The sequence below is a fragment of the Crocodylus siamensis genome, chromosome 12 (assembly GCF_052110815.1).
Source record: "Crocodylus siamensis isolate JL-2025a chromosome 12, ASM5211081v1, whole genome shotgun sequence".
NCBI lineage: Eukaryota > Metazoa > Chordata > Crocodylia > Crocodylidae > Crocodylus > Crocodylus siamensis.
In genome coordinates, this window is record NC_143406.1 from 33987790 (window position 1) to 34007054 (window position 19265).

A 19265-nucleotide genomic window follows, 5' to 3' on the forward strand; every position below is an offset into this window, starting at 1 on the left:
GTGGTGTTTAGGGCATGGGTAGGATGGACATCAGAGGCTCCCAGCAATGGTTGTTACAGGGCTTCTCCACCCTGGACTTCAAACCCCACATCTGCAGTTTAAAGTCCTTGGCAGGGGTAGCCCTTCAGCTTGACCCTGCACAGAGCCTCTGATCCCTTGGATCCAGCAACTCCACCACAGTTACCAGATCGAGGGTTTAAATTCCCCAGCAGGGAAAGCTCTCCAACCAACTGTGAGTGACAATCGATCGGATTGATCAGTGGATTGTCAGACCTGGACCCTGGACACTCCTGGTTCTGGAAGCTGCAGAAGACTGGCAGCAGCCCTAGTTCCAGGACAAAGCTGTCCCCTGCTCTGCAGGGATAGCTCCACAGTGGTACAACTGGGATCAAAGGAATGTTATGCCCCATCCCAAACATTACTCACCTACCATACACATCTGCCACAGCAAGAGGTGTGATGTTTGGAAGGGGGTATAAAATTCCTTTGATTCCAATCGTGCCATTGTTTTAACAATCTGCCAGATCATGTAGTTTCACCCAATTCTTCAACATGGGCCTGTGCAGAAGTATCACCAGAGTATCACATCAACAAAGATTAACCCTATTCACTAATTCTTTTACTATATTAGAAACATTCTCTACATTAGGATCAACCAAATTTCCATTTTCATTTGCAAGCTCAGCTCTGGCAACCCAGAGAGTGTTTTCACATACGTCACATGTAAAACACTTGAGTAAGAATCATGCATGCAATTAAGCCATACAAGAAAACAACGTTGCTGATGGACTTTGAGAAAGCCTGTTCACTGTAAGAACTCTTCAGCTATTGTATACAATATACAAGCACTTGCAATACAAAGCTATGACAAGATGGAAAAGCAAAGAGAGGCTAGTTGAAGTCGTTCTCTGAAATGAAAAATGCTATAAAGTTAAATAGCAAATATGTGCTTTTGGAAATTGAAATCTGTGAAATACTTTACCCGTGCTCTACATATGATTGTACTTCAACTCCTAACTCTACTATAGATTTCTCATAAAACTACTTTTATGAGTCATCTAGTATTGACAAGTTCTCCCCTTCCGGCAGGCTTGTGTAAACAGTTATGCTGAATTAAAAGATTGTTCACTCCACCATTTTGTTATAGCAGGGGTTCCAGACCTGGCAATGCAAGTGGCAGCACTGGTGGTTAAACAGAGTTGTCACTTGCCCCCCACCATCAACGTGCCTGCCCATTGGGTCTCCACTGCTAGGATTCAGCACCAGGTCCTACCCCGCTTACTTTGCTCCTGAATTCCTGGCCCCATTGGAAATCCTGCAGGCTGGCTGAAACAGTTCCACGGGCTCGATCTAGCCTGTGGACTATGTTTGATAACCCTGCTTTATAGCACAGGAATATAAAGATACCAAGACATAAGAAGGTTTTAAATAATTTTAAAAGCATGTTACCTAACTATACATAAGCAAATTGCAGCGACTTACCTGAAGAGTCTGCAAAGCCAAAGTGTAGTGTCTGAAAGGATTCTTGTTACAAGTTTTCTCAGTCTTTCCCTGTCTAGCACTGAAATATAAGCTGCTAGACTATGTCCTAGCAAAGCCATGTGACCCTGTTCTCCAACATTCTGAAGTCTGAAAACCAGAAACACCATATCAGAATAACCAACAGTTAAATATAAAATCATTATAATATGCAAAATTTATTTTTGACCCTTTATTGGTATACCCAGATGTTGACATGCACGTTTTAATCCAACTACATAGACCGAGGTTAAACAGGGGCCTGTCTACACTGGGAATTTTTTTTGCATTTAGTACATGTCAGTTAACATGTTAAAAAAAATCTCATTATACACAAAGCACTTGTAGTTTTGATTTGTATGAACTGATAAACCCTGGGCTCTTCCCTCACAGCTTTAGTCAACTAACACAAATCAGAACTATACATTGCCTTGTCTACATAAGAATTTTAAGTTTCTATTAAATATATACCTTTCCTTCTTTGTGCAGGAAAGGTTTAGGAGACATAGCAAAAACCTGAAAGTTAAAACTATATTCTTCATAGCTTTCATTTACATAATGCTCTTATCAAACTGTTTGGCAAATATTAATCTTTAACACACAGTGCAGGTGAGCTGCCAGGGTTATCATCATTTTACAACAGAAAATAAAAGGAAATAGAAAAGTAAAAAGCATTGTCTAAGGCCACAACTTGGTCTCTGTCAAAAGAGGTTAGAATTCAGTGGCTCCTGGTTCCCATCCCTGGGCTCAAACTACACCATTATTTTTTCCTAAATCTACAGATAAGGTCATAACTTGTAAATAAATATATTTAATGAAGCTAACAATTTGGAAGATATAGTTAGTGGCATTCTATGAAAGTGTAACCTCAGCAAAGCTGAGAAAGTTTAAGGGCAAAAAAACTCCATGTTTTTGAGTCAGGAATAATTTCCGTCTCTATAATTCACTGCAGTAAAGCATATGGCTGTTCTGAAGAACAACATTAATGTTTCATCATGAAAAGTTACAAGATGTTTACCTTAGTATTTTAAATTGAGACTTAACACCCTCCACCCCCTCGTGGTATATTTTACTTCTTTTCTTGTACTCTTCTGTGTATAATGTTGAAAAGGTCTAGATAAATGCCTATATGAGATTTTTCAAAACATTTATAAGTATTTCTTAAAATACAGAAACGTTAAAAGCTTTAAGTATTATCACTGTATATACAACAGTCAAGTATAGTCTCAAAATCAGAACAATCCAAATTAGTATTACCGATAAGACTGTGATGACTCCTCCTCTTCATCTCCATGCATAAGGTTTTGGACTAACTGTAGAATGCTTACCATATCTTGTCCACTTGGAGAGAAGAAAAAAATAAATCAATGAGCATCCCACATGCACAAAGATTCAAACGTGAAAGCCATTTCCAGTGTTTAGCACCATGATAGAAGGTGGATATTAGGTTTTGTGCTATAGACTCTGGGAGGTGGCAGGGGAAAAAGGCTATCTGTGCTTGGTTCTGCTGATCCCTAGCTTCTTGCCACAGAAGGATAATAATGGGAATGCTGCCGTAAAAATAAATATATATTCTTCATGAGAAATTAAGAGACTAAAGGAGCAAGCCTTTCTATAGGTTTAACTGAAATCTGAGGGTTTGGACTCAGATGTTTAAGGTTTGAAAGATTGCTTCAGTAAGTGCTAGAGGGTAGGTAAAGACCTAGCTAATGGGACTCCAAGTGTATTTTCACAGATCCAGTCATAAGCTCACAAACTGATCATACTTTATAGTTAGCAACATCACGAGTATCTCTATAATTGTCTAGCTGCTTACCAGTATTACTTTTTAGTGCACAAAGGTTATATCTTTGACTACTTTCTGGTACTGTACATCCTCAATACCAGTAAAAAATACAAAGTTATGCCATACCAGTTCAAGTTGATACAGCATCCAACTTAAACCCGTGCTAGCAAATACAATTAAAAATTACAGTATTAAAAACCAAAACATTTATATTATCTAAAAGCATGGTCAGCTTCTTAGAATAATTAATTTCTGACACCGATTCATATTGTTTTCTTGAACTCCAAAAAAGACTTTTTGTTAAGCAACTTCCTCCTGCAGTGAAATCAATATTAAATCAGAATGGAAACTGAACAGCAGCCTTAGTTCAGACCTTCTTGTGAAAAAGGGAATGACAAAAACTTAAACCTTAACTTTCAGCTACATTGATCTGCCCTGTGCACAAGTCACTCCATATAAACTCTCAGGCTGTTGTGCTGAACAACACACACATTTTTGGTAAAAGCTGGTAGTCCCCCTAAAGCAAGAATTTTGCACATTACCTTGTACTCTACATAGGACAAATTTCTTAAGAACAAATTTCTTATCTTTGGCAGCTTATAGCCACTTTGCCAATACTTTAACAAAGTTCTTTGACTTTGTGATAATTTTATATAGCAATATTTGAGAGTAGAATAAATCTATCTACCCTAATGTTTATTAGTGACCAGTATCACAAAACTGCACTAGGAGCAAGTAACTTTTTTGATACATGAATAAAATGTATCAATCGAAGAACAGCACAGTGCCTGGACCGGTAAACTTTTGTGGGAGTTTCCATGGAAATTATACACTAATACAGACATTTAAGAGTTTGTCCACACAGTGTGAAGAATGCATCTAAAGCAGGGGTTGTCAACTGGGAGTAAGCGTACCCCTGGGAGTACCTGGACCAGTTCTAAGGGGTATGTGTAGGTGGGTGGGAACGGAGCGCCACTGCCTCCCAGGAGCAGGGCTGGGGTGTGGCGAAGGCAGTGGCGCCCCTCTGCAGGGCGGGGAAGCTCATACATGGTAGCCACTGCTGCCACACGAGCCTGGTGAGCTTCCCTGCCTCGCCCCAGCCCTGCTTCTGGGAGTTGGTGGCACTGCATCCCTGCCCACCTGCGGTCCCTGTCTCCTCACTCAGCATCTAGCCACACCTCCCCTCCTTCACTCAGGGTTCGGCCATGCGCTACCCAGCCCGCCCTGCCCCCCCCCGCCTCAGCGTCCAGCCATGGTGGGTACTTAGGCTAAAAAAGATTGAAAACCCCTAATTTGAAGTCACCATGACCTACCTGCCTTGAAGTGGTCCAGGAATATCCTTCCTTGCATACTTCTTTTCATTTTCCTCTTCTACTTGTCTAATTTAACATACAAACATGAGAATTACTAAATATTTTTACTTTGTTACATGGTGCAGCTTGATTCTCGTGTAACTGCTATACAAGCCAAGTGCTATTAAACACGCACTGGACTGACCCAGTAAACATGCCTCATTTAGATATTCCCTCAACAGAAAAAAAAATGTTGACCTGAATATTGCAGAAATTAAGTACAAGTATCTGCTCATTTGTCCTTGAAAAAACTCTTCTCCTTGGTTAAAGAAGGTGGCATCAATATCCACATAGTTAACATGCAAAGATAATCACAATTGTTCTTGCAACCATTATTCTCTGTAAATACCTTTGATTGTCTTCTAGCATTTTCATGGCCTCATTAAGATTCTTCCCCATTTCTGCTAAGGTAGGGTCAACCATCTGTTATTTAAACACAAACAAACAAACCTCAAGACACACATATGAACCAGCTCTCTTACCAAGTTTTCCAAAGCAGCATAGTTGTTGCAAACATATTAAACAGATTTACATTGCTCAAAGTAAACTCAAAACACAACATTATCAAGTATTAAATCGTCAACTCAGAATATATTTAATGATTCTGACATACTGAACTAAAAAACCCAAACTGCATAGTTATCACTGACGGACTAAAACCCTGAATTCAAACAAGCAGAACTGAAACTCATTTTAGCTTTTCCCTAGAACGTGCAGGGTGTGCCTTTTGGGGGAGGACAGCGGTGCAAGAATAGCAGAAGAAGGTAGACGGTTTAATGCTTTGACTGAAAAGCTTCAGGAAAGTTCAAGGTGCTCAGCTTAGGCCCATTACATACAGCTTGGAATGACAAATTCAGATCTGTTACCGACTCAGAGAACCGTATATATTTTTAAAAATTTACAACTATTCAGCATCACCAAGAACAAGTACGTTATTCCTATATGGAGAATTTACATAATATTGTGCTAAGAAACACTGCTGGTCTTAATCTTTCTGTAAAGCTTGGAATGGAAACTAGAGAGATGCTTGTTGACTCAGTGAGTTCTTTTTTAGGGTATAGAGATTATGACCCTGACCAAAACAAGCAAACATAACAATAGTGGAAGGTAAACAGAAAGAGGAAGAGGGAATGGAGGAATGAAAGCTACTACACTGGATAAGTTATTGTCATCTTCATAAAAAAAAATAAAGTTACCTTTTTGCAAAACTTAAAAGTTTTTTTTTTTCTTAATCAGGTTGTGTGTCATTTTTTTCATTTGAACTTCAGGGAAAAAATATAAATGCATAGTATGTATGGACGCACACTAGACAGGTGACAGATAGGTGTTTAGACTTCTAGTTCCAATAAGAGATCATTAAACATACTTAAAATATTAACTACCATGAAGGAAACTAAACTGCATGACATTTAATGTTACTTTAGGCAGAAAGAGCAAGGAAGATAATGTTTCAGACCGTCACACTGAGGGAAAAAAGAGCAGAAAGAGGGAGAAAAATAACAGCCTCTGCTGGCAGGGCACACAGCCATGCTGGCAGCCACCACTGCCTGGTGTGCTTCTGCCACCCTGTTACACCTCCTGGAAGTCCTGTCACAGAGGTTAGACACACACAGTTGAAATCATTTCAAAAGGGTAGCAGGGGTTACACATTCCTAGGGTTATATATGGACAAGTTAGGAATGATACAAATGTGGCAAAACCCCAAATTTAACATTGGTTCATCCCAAGTCAATGCTGGAGTGGTTTTGCTAACAGCAGACAAAGCCAGAATGATACAATTGGAATATAACAGCTCCTGCTCTTTTGAAACATTCCCCTTGTGAACCAGCTCCAAATGTAGCTATGTCCATACTGTAAGGAGGTGTCCACACGACAGCAGGAATGTGCATCTCTCCAAGGACAAACAGCAGCAGCACAATATGTGCCGCTACTGCTTGCCCATGGGAAACACCCATGAACATGCACTCTGGTGCACAGCACATTACCCCAGGTGGGGTAGGGAAGGCTGGGGCCAGCACCTGGGCTTGCCCCAACAGCCTTACCAGAGGTCCTGAGGGCCTCCAGATATGGCAATATGGTAGCACGGAGTCTACCTGGCAGCAGCAATATGGCTGCTTCTTTTTTTTTTTTTAAAGGGATCCTGGCATCAACCCTCCCCCACCCCCCACTCTGCAAATCAGCAGCGCAGACAATGCCTGCATGTGTGGGCACATGCAGTGTGAAGCACTGCAGACTGTATACCCACACTTGTCTGGATGCATCCTAAGCATCAGACTTGGTCCTCACCATTGACTTATAACCCAGCTGCCTCAGTTGGTGATAAGGCTAACAAGCAGCTCAAGAGTGAGTGTGGCAGTGGTGAGAGAGTTCCTAAAGTGAAAGGACCGGTATAGGGCTTGCTATGCCAGAGAAAAAGACATAGGGATACCTGTTCTGCAGACAGCAGCAGAAGCTGTCCGAGTCAGAAATTTCAGGAGGGGACAGCTGGCAGGACTTTATTTACCCATGTAATGTTCAGTTCTATTTGAACGCTAAAACACATCCCTGGGAAGAAAGTAGCAAATACAAAGAGTGGTAGAAGCTTCACTGATAGAGCTGGCTCATGCGATTGAATGAGTAGAGAAACTAAGGCAGAGCCAGGTTCTGATACCAGGAGACAAGCTGTAAGCCCCTCTTTCCTCTCTAGTTCCAACACTCCTCAAGGCCTAAGCTTCAAACTAGAAATGTATGTATAGCCTCCCTTCAGAAGACTGGTCCTGATACCAAAGTCTTTGCTACTAGAATAGTTTCATAGTTTCTAGGGTCGGAAGGGACCTGAGCAGATCGAGTCCAACCCCCTGCCATGGCAGGAAAGAGTACTGGGGTCAAATGATCCCAGCAAGGTGTTCATCTAACCTCCTCCTAAAGACCCCCAGGGTAGGAGCCAGCACCACTTAGCTTGGAAGTTGGTTCCAGATCCTAGCCGCCCTGACCATGAAGTAGCGCCTCCTGATATCTAACCTAAATCTACCCTCTGCCAGCTTGTGACCGTTATTCCTAGTCACTCCTGGTAGTGCTCGGGGGAACAGGGACTTCCCCAGTGCCTGCTGGTCCCCTCTGACTAGTTTGTAACAGGCCACTAGATCCCCCCTCACCCTTCTCTTGTGGAGGCTGAACAGGTTCAGGTCCCGTAGCCTGTCCTCATAGGGCCTGCCCTGCTGTCCCCTGATCATGCGAGCGGCCCTCCTCTGGACCCTCTCCATGTTGTCCACATTCCTCTTGAAGTGCGGAACCCAGAACCAGGTGCAGTTATACACTTTGTTTTTTTCTTTTAAATTAGGATTTTTAAAAGCCTGCAACAATAATTATTTTTTATATTAAAATCACATGAGATGGGAATAAGAAGGATGGTGTGGCTAAAAGTATCCACAGACATTTAACAAAGCTGCAAAATTTCAAGTTGTGTCATGAAATAAGCAATAAACAAAAATATAGCTTGAAAATTAAAAAGCAAGTGCTCGCCATCATGTTTTAAGAAAGAAAATCAAAAAAATTACTTTAAACGGTAAGCAGAAAGCACACTGAATCTATTATGTTTCTTATCTGTGATATTTCTATGCATTTGTAGTGACGTTCTCATGACATTCTATCCATCAAATCCAAAAGTCTCTGAAGAGACATTCTGTTCATTTATATAAAGTAACCTCTACTGGCATAAATGGCACACTCTAAAGGGAGAATGCCATTGATTACTGCAGCCTGTTAGTCACACAAAATGAAAAATACTTGGCTGGAATTAAGCAATGTATCTGTATTAAATACAAAAAACAAGATTTTTAGTACTGCATGCAGAATAATCAAACAGATCTGTCCCAGATGCTGACATCTGTTGAATGATCTAATTGTCCTTACGATGGTAAGCTATAAACAAAAGCAACTCATAATTCATATGTTGCGACTGTCAGGAATTAAATTTTGCGGGTGTTTACCTCCCCTGCCCCATTATTCCATCTCATGTTTGTTTTATAGCTGCCATATGTGCAAATATTTTGCCAGTACAACTGGCAAAGTACAGTAACCCAACAGCATTTTCAGTCTGCTATTCTTTGCCATAATGCTGCAAAAGATTAATTTGAATGACATTAAATAACTAAATTCTTGTTGGATGTTAGGGTTTTGTATGGATTTAGTGTCAAATTAAATTATTTTCATTACTTCTTCCAAAGGCTACCTGAATACCTGAATAGTAATCACATTTGTTTTCTTACTTGAAATACACATTGTACCGTACAGATGTGTAGGTTAAAAAAATAAAAGTCAAGTAGGGTTAAAAAAGCATACACAGAGCCATAACTCCCTTACACAATGACACTGAAATCAAATCTGATGCCATGACCTATTGTTCCTCCTATGTGGGAAGGTGTGGTCTGACAGAACAGGGGTGGAAGTACAACTTGCATAAGCTCTACTCCTTATTTTAACATATTCACTAAGGGTTTCATTCAAAGCACAAGAAGTCAAACACAATCTATCCACCAACCTGTAAGGGCTTTGAGGTTTTCTGACTTGGTTCAAAACACTTAACTTCTATTCCTCAATTTTGCCACCAGCAAGATAGGTATGATAACTTACAGGGATTCTGAGATGATAGCCACGAACAGCACATGAATACATCTGAAGCACTGTAAATTCTATTCCAGTGTGGAATGCTTCATATACAGGGAACTTCACTGTTATACAGACCATCTCCAATTGCTCCCCTTAGCTGAAGCACTTTAAAAATCACTGCAATGCTAGGTACAATAGCAGGTTGTTCAATCCTTGTAGGTTCAACTCCCTCCAGAAGTGTGCGGAGGGAGAAGGGAAGTGGAGCAAATAGTTAAAGAGTACTCTACTGTGTGTTCAGTCTTCTGTTTTCCAGGTCTGGAGGCTGCGGTGCGCAAGTAATCCTTTTTGTTAGCCTCAAGACTGAAGTGGAAAGCATGCAAAGAATCTTTCAAGTTCCAGAGAACAGAGGACAACCATGTGCACAAGACAGCACTCACAGGCTACTCACCCTGATCTCCCGTCTGCTCCCCAGGGGAGGTGGAAAGGGCAGTAAGAATAGAGGACTGAGGAACATCCCCTGTGTACTGTGTAGAGTACACAGGCATTTCAGGGAGTGCTTAAAAGGATGTTCCTCTTTTTCTGAAGCACTCTTTTGGCTGGAACATCTACATGCTCACTGTTTAGAGCACCTTAAAGGCATTTGGAGCACTTCAGACATTAAGTCTTCCCAGGGCCTTAATTACTATTTGTAAAGTGTTTCATGATCCTCTTTTGAGAGGGAATATTATCCCTTTAAGCTACGCTGTCCATTCCTTACTTACTAAAGCTTCCCAGTTAGTATTTTTTCATACCATAGCCTGGAAGCACCAATGCAAGCACTTTGAAACTCTCTTGAGATGAGCTTTCCCCCCAAACAAATTAAAATGCCTCAGCATTTAGTCAGCTATAAGTCATACCTGGCTTCTATTTCTAGGTCCATCCCTTTTCCCCCAAACAGGTTATCAACCAATACAACGACGAACTTCTTTTGTTAGACCATGTCTACCCCAAAGTAGTACGAGCAGCATTTGTGCTAGAATGCAACTGCTTACAACTTCACCAGTGTGCATTCTCTCACAAGAGGTTGCTTTTGCCACTATAATGCCTCTGTACTCTGTGGGTAGGCATTCTTGTGCTCCCCAAACCACTATTCTGCCTTCGGAGACATATTTTAATCCCACTGTGGGATATTTGCTCCATGGAATTATGGGACTAGTCTCCCCCAATTCTCCCGGTACCTCTCCATAATTTACCCTTTTTTGTATCTGTATCTTAATTTCTATTCCCTCTTGCCAAAGGAAACATCACTGATATAGAGAGCAGAGTTCATGCTCATTTTAGTACATACAACATTCTTCTGTATTTGTAAAACTTGGCCACAGCAATCAATTGGACATCTGTAAAAGTGAGAAAACCAAAGAGGATAGCAGGATACAGACAACACTTGAAAACTGCTACATGCTACAGTTGCATTCACTGACCAGCTGCACACTGGGGAATGGTACTTCCTGACCTGAAAAACCAGCAATCAGCAAATGGATCAGATTGCAGTGCTACTGCTGACAATCAGCAAAGGTGCCAGAACTTGCCATTACAAATGTCCCCATTCCTAAATAGTCTGTGGAGCTCACACCTGCTGTCCAATGCATGAATACCAACTGGAGAGTGATCTGTCAGTAGAACAGGACAATTGTGCTGTGGAGCATTTCTGATCAATGGGCAGTTCAGTTTTGGGGGGGGGGGAAACAATAAAAAGAAGTCATCATCTTAGTACAGTTAGACTATCAAATATGTCTAACTGCATAAAATTTTGACAGGAGGGGGCGGGAAGGGGCGCAGAAAGAGAGAATGGGCCCACTGAGAAAGAGGATTCATTGCAATGGGATTCTTCAACTACAGACTAGAGACATGCCCCAATTCTTTCCCCTCCATGCAAGTACAGAGCGAGAAACAGGTACTCTTCTATGGGTTAGGGAAGATAGTCTGAGCTGGGTTGTTCTTGCCTGCCACCAGAAAATGTTGCTGACTGCTGCCATAGGTGGTACGCTGCCTTTTGTTAATTTTCTGAGTGCATGGTGTTTGGTTTGTGTAGGAACAAACAAAACACTTATGTGGCAAGTGCTTCTGCACGAATGACAGGTCGTTTCACTTAGACTTTCAGTAATTTTCATTGGAAAAAATATTGCAGTACACTATTGCTCAGGGTTTGATGAAGGGATGGGTTGGTACGTGGCCCAAGTACTAGAAAATAAAGCACTATCCATGTAGTGCGCTAGCTGATTGGGTGTAAATCTCCATGCTTTCCTCCATGTTATTTTCTGCATTTTCACACACTTTCCTCTGCACTTCTTGGTTCTTTTGCCTTTCCTTCAGCTTGAATTTTCTCAACTCCCTCATTTTTCAGGTTCCCACTTTGAACCTCTTGAGAAGTTCAGACCAATTTTTCCTTTCCCATATCTTCTCCCTCCTAATCAAGGTTGATCTTTCAACAGGTGTGGAAGGAGTCTCTCTCAAAGATAATCCCACTAAGACCACTGATAATATAGACAGCCTACTTAAAGCAGAGATTTTTAACCAGGGTGCTGTGAAGTGCTGCATAATATTGGTACTGTTAGTTGTGCAAACTCCTAAATGTAATTCACGAGATAAGCCCAGAAATTTCAAGTATGAATCCAGTGTCAAAACATTCTGACCTGTTGTGGCTTTTCCGAGTTCTTTACAACTGAAGAATTGTTCTATTATTGCTTGCCAAGATTATTTTATTTGAATGTTCAGGTACTTTTCTTAGATTTTTTTTCCCCTAATAGTAACCTAGTGGTTTATGCTGTTAGACAGCTCATTCACCTGTCCTAGGAAAGTCAAGGAATTTTTGAATCGCTTTATTTCTCTTTAGACAATCAATGGCATTAAAATATTTTATTTTGTTCCCTGCTTAGGTGCATCCAGTTGAAAGAATGTATGAAGAGGTTTTATGACCTGTGGATAAAATAGAAATAAAAAAGCCAGCAGCATCATGCAATAATACAGCAATCTGAATTCCTTTCCACAACAAGTTTCTTGTCTGGGTCAGGCTTGAGTAAATTTCAACAAGGTATTTGTTCTTTGCAGTGTCTACACCCTCAGAGTCTACAAACTGGTTAGACTCTACTTCCGGGTTTCTTCAGGGAGTTTAAAGTTATCCACGATAGCTTGCAGGAAATTTGTGGGACACATCCACTCAGCATCCCATTCAAAGCTGCATACTAACAACAGGTAGAAGGCCCCCAGATTTCCACTGCCTTTTAATAGAACTGTCACACGCCAAATTTGTTATAATTTTCCATGCACAGAATCTGTTTATTTGAAGGCTGTCTTGAATTCATCTCCCCCGACACTACACCAGGGAAACAAATGGCCTGACCTCTGCCTCTTGCTGCCCTTGCACCTTGGTCCCCTTGCCTGTACCCCTGCCATCTGTACGCCTTATCACTTTGCTGCCACTCCCCTGAGCCAAATAGTGGCTCTGGCTCCAGTTTGGGGCACAGAGCACATAGGGACTCTGGTCCTGATCAGGTAGTGTGGTAGCAGCTCCAGCCCTGGCCTGGCATAGGCAGTGATTCCATCCTTACCCTAGGTTGGGGCCAGAGCAGCGTCCCTGCTGTTGTGTGGTCACCCCCTGAATCCTTGGCCCCACACACACCATGCAGTCTCCTCCACACTCCTCCCGCCTTGCTGCGCAAACCACCTTGAGCCACTCTGAGCCACCCTAACCCTAGCCAGGTAGCAGCAGAGGCCCTGGCCCTTGGCAGATAGCAGCTGTAGCTCTGGCTTTGGGCCTGAGTCAGGGTCAGACCTTAAGCTGGAGCCGGAGCCAGAGCTATCACCTGCTCCAGGCAGACACTTGAATCCAAGATGAAGCTCCCTCCACCCCCATCCCATATTAAATAAGCGAGGGTGGGAACAGGATGGTACAGACAAACCAACCAAAACAACAAAAAAACCTTTCCTTGGGTTCACGTAAACATGGTAATAGGCATGACCAATGCATGTTTGGTTACTTCACAAGTTGTATACCTAAAATGACTTGTCTAAAAAAATTATGAACACATCAGCTTAATTCAAGAGCATAAAATTATGCTGACTTCAGGACATTAAGAGTTCTACCTTATTAAAGATCGCTATTAGCAATACTTGGATTGAAATCCCAATGCCTGCAGCAATTCCTACATCGAATTAAAAGTTAGTATCTAGAGCTAGAGGCACTGCCAATATCTATTGATACCACTGCTGTTCCTAACACCTACTACTAGGACAAGACAATACAGGAATTTAACAATACATTTTCTAGGTATACACACATGCACAGAAATGTGCACACACTTTTTCCAGGATGTTTTTTTCCTATTCTAAAAAAAGGCTCTTATAAAGATGAACAAGGAAGTAAATTAAAACATATACAAAAACACACCCACAAGCACATACTGCCAAGCTAATGCCTCCATTCAAGAATAAATATGTTGTCTTAGAGCATGCTACTTTTTATTGGGTTATCATCAGAAACTGGAGATTCTTAAACTAATCAACATCCATTCTTAGCATACTAACCCCTATGGCTAAGTTAAAAATATTTGCTTCTGTTTCTGAGTATCCTGAAAAAGATTTAATGGGAATATTGTATTTCTGAGGGATTAAGAGTCATTATAATTACAGTTTTATCTGTAACTATAGAGATGGTAATCCATGTTAGTCTGAAATAATCAAGTAGAAAAAAGAAGGTTATTACCTACAAAATATTATGTCTTGTGAACTATTTTAGCTTCCAGGAGGCCACACTAACCTACCTGCCATTGAAAACCACAGATTCTGCAAATTGGCCATAAAAGCAGGTTGTAGAGTGCCCAAACATGGACTCATCTGGTCTATATCTTATCATAAGGAAAAACTCAGGATGGAATTCTTATTTCAAGTAATGCTGCATGCAAAACCTGTCTTGGAATCAAAGGAATCTTCCTCTGATCGTACCAAGTTTATGTCCCTCCAATTCCTTGGTTTATAAGAAAGTGCAATCTTTCTAGCTTTGAAAGCTCATCAACTTTACTCCCACCAAGGTATTTATTAGTTAGTTTTCTTTATTCTGAGGGAGGAAGATTTCAAATAAACCACACCACAAAGAGGTTTGACAGACAACTTCACTTTTTTATCATTTGCTCCCCATATCATTTGTTTCCTTCAAATGATAGGGATTCCATTCCAATAAGCATAACTTAAATCCATTCCTGTGTTTATTTCCATATTTCCCACAAAGAGGTCTCTTTAATTTTTAATTTAAAAGTCGTGAAATTCTTTTTAATATTTTGCAAGCTAGTGCCTCAGCCTTTTGAGACATTTGGCAATATATGAAATGATAAGATCTTTTCTGTTTCAGAAGACAAGCAGATTTATTTTATTTTATTTTATTCCAATTTGTAGCCTGGCGGCTTGACGAGCTGCGTGAAGCTGGTACGTTTGTTATGGTGGAAGGGGAGAGGGGAGGGGAGGGAAGGGGCATAGGGAAGGGGGGAAAGATCAAGGCCCCTGTGGTGAGGAACAGAGTGGGGCTGAGGCAAGTGCAGGATGGAGCTGGGGTTTATCCAGGAAGCTGCAGGGGGGGGAAGTTCCTACTGCTGTGTGCACCCCAGGAGGGCACAGGCCCCCGGATCTGCACGGGGAGGGCTGGGCTCTTCCCACCTGCACCCATCCCCTCCTCTCACCACTGCCTGCCTCAAGCCCAGCCCAGCCCAGCCTAGCCTCCACCAGGAAGAACCTAATGAAGCCCTGGCCCCAGCCCGCAGCAGCATCTGCCATGCCTTGCACAGATCTGGAGCAGATGCACACCCCCACCCTCCTAGGGTGCATGCAGCAGTTGGAGCTGCACCTGCTCTCCCAAGCCCCACCCCAGCTGGGCAGTGCCTGCCCCTACCCAGCCCCACTGCTTCCCTCACCATGGAGATCTTGATCTATTCCCCCCCACACCCATTTCCTTCCACTACAACAGACTTATCAGCTGCATGCAGCTCTCCAAGCTGCCAGGCTACGCTCCTCACCACCCACACGCTGCACTGTGGCTGCACACATGCACAGGGCATTCATCGGCCACATTAATTTGCCACACGAAGCCAATTTCTGATACAGACAATTTTCTTGATATTAGTGCTGATCTGATATCAGACCGACGTATCAATGCACCTCTATTTATTTTGCATTTCCAGCAGGATGGGGTTGGAGTGGTCCCAGCCGTATGCAAGAAGCAAGGGTAATACCCTTTATTGGACAAAGTGAAGAGCTGGGAAAGAGGTTAGATAAGCTTTGGGACACAAGGTGCCCTTCTTCAGGTCTGGAAAAAGCAGCAGAGACTGCTTCCCAGACCTGGGGAAGGACACTTTGTACCTGAAATCTTGTCCAACTTCTGGGCTGGGGGGGAAAAAAAAAAGATATTACCAAAATACCCTTGTTTCTGTCTTTAGAAAGATGGTATTTTTCATTTTGAAGGGGAAAGATATGGGACAGAAGTTTATCCTAAATCTATAAACAGAATGCATACACAAATCTCAAACCAGAAAGCACACACAAGCATAGTCCCATAAATGCTTCAGGAAAAAAAGTCTTGCATCAAACACTTTTGTCACATACATTGTATTTGTATTTACTTTAAGGAAAGTTTTAACATCATCTTCAGACATCTCTGGCTTAGAGTTTAAAAAAAAAAGAGTGTGACTTTTATCATTAGTCATAAGAAATGCCTTATTCATGACACAAACACACACACATTATACACACCTGGGAATGAGAAAGATATTTTAAGAGTAGGGCTCATTCAGACTTTCTACCCCTCAAATCTTCATTGTTTCCTTGACACGCAGAAGGGATTACACTCAGGTTTTTCATCAGCAGCTTTCAGCAAAGCCTAACAACATGTTATGATAATAAGCAGTAACAAAAGAGTAAAGAATCACTGGCTAGGCAAGGACCCAAGATAGGTTTTCTATTTGCAGAGAAAACAAGAATGCATGTGCTGTAGAAACAGCAGTTCTGAACACAATCTGCCATATTGTACTGACTGTTGAGCTATTTATTTTGAAGCTTCAGAAAAAAGGTGAAAAAAAAAACTCAGAGGAGGCCTCTGCCTACTTGTATCAAGGTATCCATGGAAGTCAGAGATGTCTGTAAGCCAGATTACTTCTGAAATGCCAAAATAAATCTCTCACTTCAATCAGAAAGAGAGAGGCAGTGTGTGTGCATGCGTGCACTAGAGTGGGGTAAGGGGGGACTGAGGTTCCAAACAAGAATTAACTTTAATGAAAATCCAGAAAGATTTCAAGTCACAACATGCAACATGAGATAAATAAAGGGGAGCAGAGCAGGAAGACAGGGAATTGTTTTTTTAGGGTGTTAAAATTCAGGGTGTTGAAGTCCACTGGTGTAGGTTTGCAATTTGTGTCCCAAGAATGCCTGAGCTCCCCATGAAGCATAGGGTTATAATTTCTTTAGTCCTCAAAAAACCTCTATCCCCCAAAATCCAGATTGGACTGGTGGGCAGGAAGGTGGAAACTTAATTTATGAAGTGTGCAAAACACTTTGAGATTCACCATATTATAAATCTGAGTTGCTCAAATACAGGAAGGTACTTCAATGAACAGCTAAACAAAAGCAAACCACCACACCACACTATGCATAACCTAATAATGTTTACACGGATTCACCTGCAGATAATTTTAGATTCAGTTATGGAGAAGACTCTTTACTATTTGTGGGACCAATACAAGTTTATTGTGAAACAGAAATATCTGATCTTATCAATGTCTGCTTCTTGAGAGGCAGTAACTGCTAAGTAATGAAAGGACAAGCGACTGTGCCACAACATTCCACCCGTGCTGACACTACAAGTTTTGATACCAGTTACATTACCTTCAAGGAGTAAGTAACACAACTTGAAGCATGCAAAAGGTAGTGCATAATACTATTAGATGAGTAGTATAAACACTATCACTCACACCCCAATTATGAAATAAAGATGGGAAATAATTTCAATAAAATTACAACTATCTGGCTCCATGAAAGTCAATGGGAGTTTTGCTACCGACTTTATGGGGGCCAGGACTTCATTCCAATGCTGAGCAAAATTTAGTAAACTATCACTAGCCCCCCAAAAAAATAAAATAAGAGTAAGATATTAGAAGAAAGTTTGTCATCACTGCTAAAACAATACACTATATTAGTTGGAAAAAAATGTAAAGAGAACTCCTAATGTAGTGTTGTCACATTCTTTAAATATCAGCATATTTTACCATGCTGTCAATTAGCCTCAGGAAGAACAGAGACGGCATTCTGAGTTAGTACATTTAATTAAGCCACACTCAAACAGCTTGACTCCTTTAAAGGAAGCGTCAACTGCCGTGATTTTTGTTAGCTCTAGAAAATAAGAATTAGGTCTTCAGCCCTATCAAATTCCAGCCAAAATAACAGCTTAATAGATTTTAGGATGTGTCAAGTTATGGGAAACGAACAATGACAAACATCAGGTAGATAATTTGTAGCTTGTATTACTATTAATTTTTTCAAAGTATATCCAATGTGAACTGACACAGCCAATTCCCAAATAAATTATAAAATTATTAAAATTTATTTCTGTGTAGATTATGTAGGAAAACATTGTCTGAACATTCTCATATAAAATATATACTATTCTTAAAGAAATTCAAAAGCTGGTGATAACTGAATATAAGGTCATCTGAATAAACTAGCAATGCAATTTTCCCCTTCAGTTCCCTTTTGACTTGTGGAACAGGACTTCCACTATAGCACCTGTTGCATTTCAGCAGCATAGCATACTATTAGGTACCAGTTCTTGAAATGATAAAGGGAATGACTGTATCAAGTGGGTTATAGAAAGTCAACATCTTGTTATCCAACATTCTGACAACACAAGCTGCAAGCACAGAAGAGGAAAATACTTGAAGAATGCAAGAGAAAAGGGGTTAACCTGTAGTTCCTGCACTGTGTTTCCAAAAACAATATTCCCAAGAAACAAGTGCATAACATACGTTCTCCAAGAAAGAAACTAACAATTGCCTCAGAACAAGGGTATAGCGAACAATATCTCTTGTTATGAGCTCTCAGCACATGGGCTGGAAAAAGTGGCTTCCTGTGTACAGTACAAGTGACTCAGTATTTCACGGAGAAAGGACAACTGACATTGGCGGGAGCATTGAGATCTGTCATGGAAAGGGCTACGCGGCACTGGGAGTCCAGAAAGGGCCCCTGACAAACTCGGATCACCTGACACCCTCAGAATAGCACAATAAAAACCTGCACATCCAGCAGTGAGGAAAGGAAGAGATGCTTACAGCTCACTCTGGTAAACACATCGTTGAATTATTTATAGTCCGTTGCCAGGAAGAGGCAAGACGAAGAAACTGGCCTGGTCTCCTTTGCGTTCCGCCTGGCTCACCTCTGCTCTGCCTCCGCGCACAGGTCACAGAGGGCCAGCTTTTCCCTGGGGCTTCCACAGCAGTTTCTGAAAACAGGGATGCTGCTGCCCTGACCCAACATATCCTTGCTTTTCATGGAGCACCTGTTTGCAGTTGCTACCACTGGACTAGATCTGACCCTGCCAGCTCCCCCTAGGTAACCCCAAGAACCACCCCCCAGCCACAGCTCCTGCCTCAGGCCCCCCCAATTCCTGCCTCAGGACCCGCCCCCCCCATCCACAGCTCCTGTCTCAGCCCCCTCCCCCCGCCTCAGGACCCCCCACGTCCCCAGGCACAATCTTAGCTCCCTCCCCTCCCCCACGTGAGCCCCAGCCCCAGCCCAGGCACGTGCCCCCGCCTCCAGTCGCTCGGTACCTTCTCCAAGGAGCTCTCCATGGCCAGCGCCGCTCCGGCTCCGGCTGCTCCCTCCCCCGCTCACTTCCGCCTGGCGCGGGCCGGCCGGCTCCACGCTGGCAGCGCTGACGCCACCGGAGGAGGGAGGACGGGAGGGGGGGACGCGCGCTCCCAGGGAACGATGCAGGAGGAGCCTTCCAGGCC

The 19265-nt window shown here is 42.0% G+C and overlaps 1 protein-coding gene across 2 annotated transcripts in view; it reads right to left on the reverse strand.

The window, feature by feature from the left end:
• PDXDC1 (pyridoxal dependent decarboxylase domain containing 1) overlaps window positions 1-19245 on the reverse strand; it is a 60884-nt gene extending 41639 nt beyond the window's left edge. The window contains exons 1-6 of one of the 2 annotated variants that reach the window (XM_090024321.1): window positions 19083-19216; window positions 16018-16144; window positions 5006-5079; window positions 4618-4683; window positions 2776-2859; window positions 1483-1629 (exon numbers count right to left, since the gene is read on the reverse strand). In XM_090024321.1, coding sequence (XP_089880447.1) covers window positions 1483-1629; window positions 2776-2859; window positions 4618-4683; window positions 5006-5079 — 371 coding nt within the window. In that variant the 5' untranslated portion in view covers window positions 16018-16144; window positions 19083-19216. Of the gene's footprint in view, window positions 1-1482; window positions 1630-2775; window positions 2860-4617; window positions 4684-5005; window positions 5080-16017; window positions 16145-19082 lie in introns of both variants that reach the window. The other variant, XM_090024320.1, reaches the window with a different exon arrangement.
• Window positions 19246-19265: the final 20 nt, after the last annotated feature.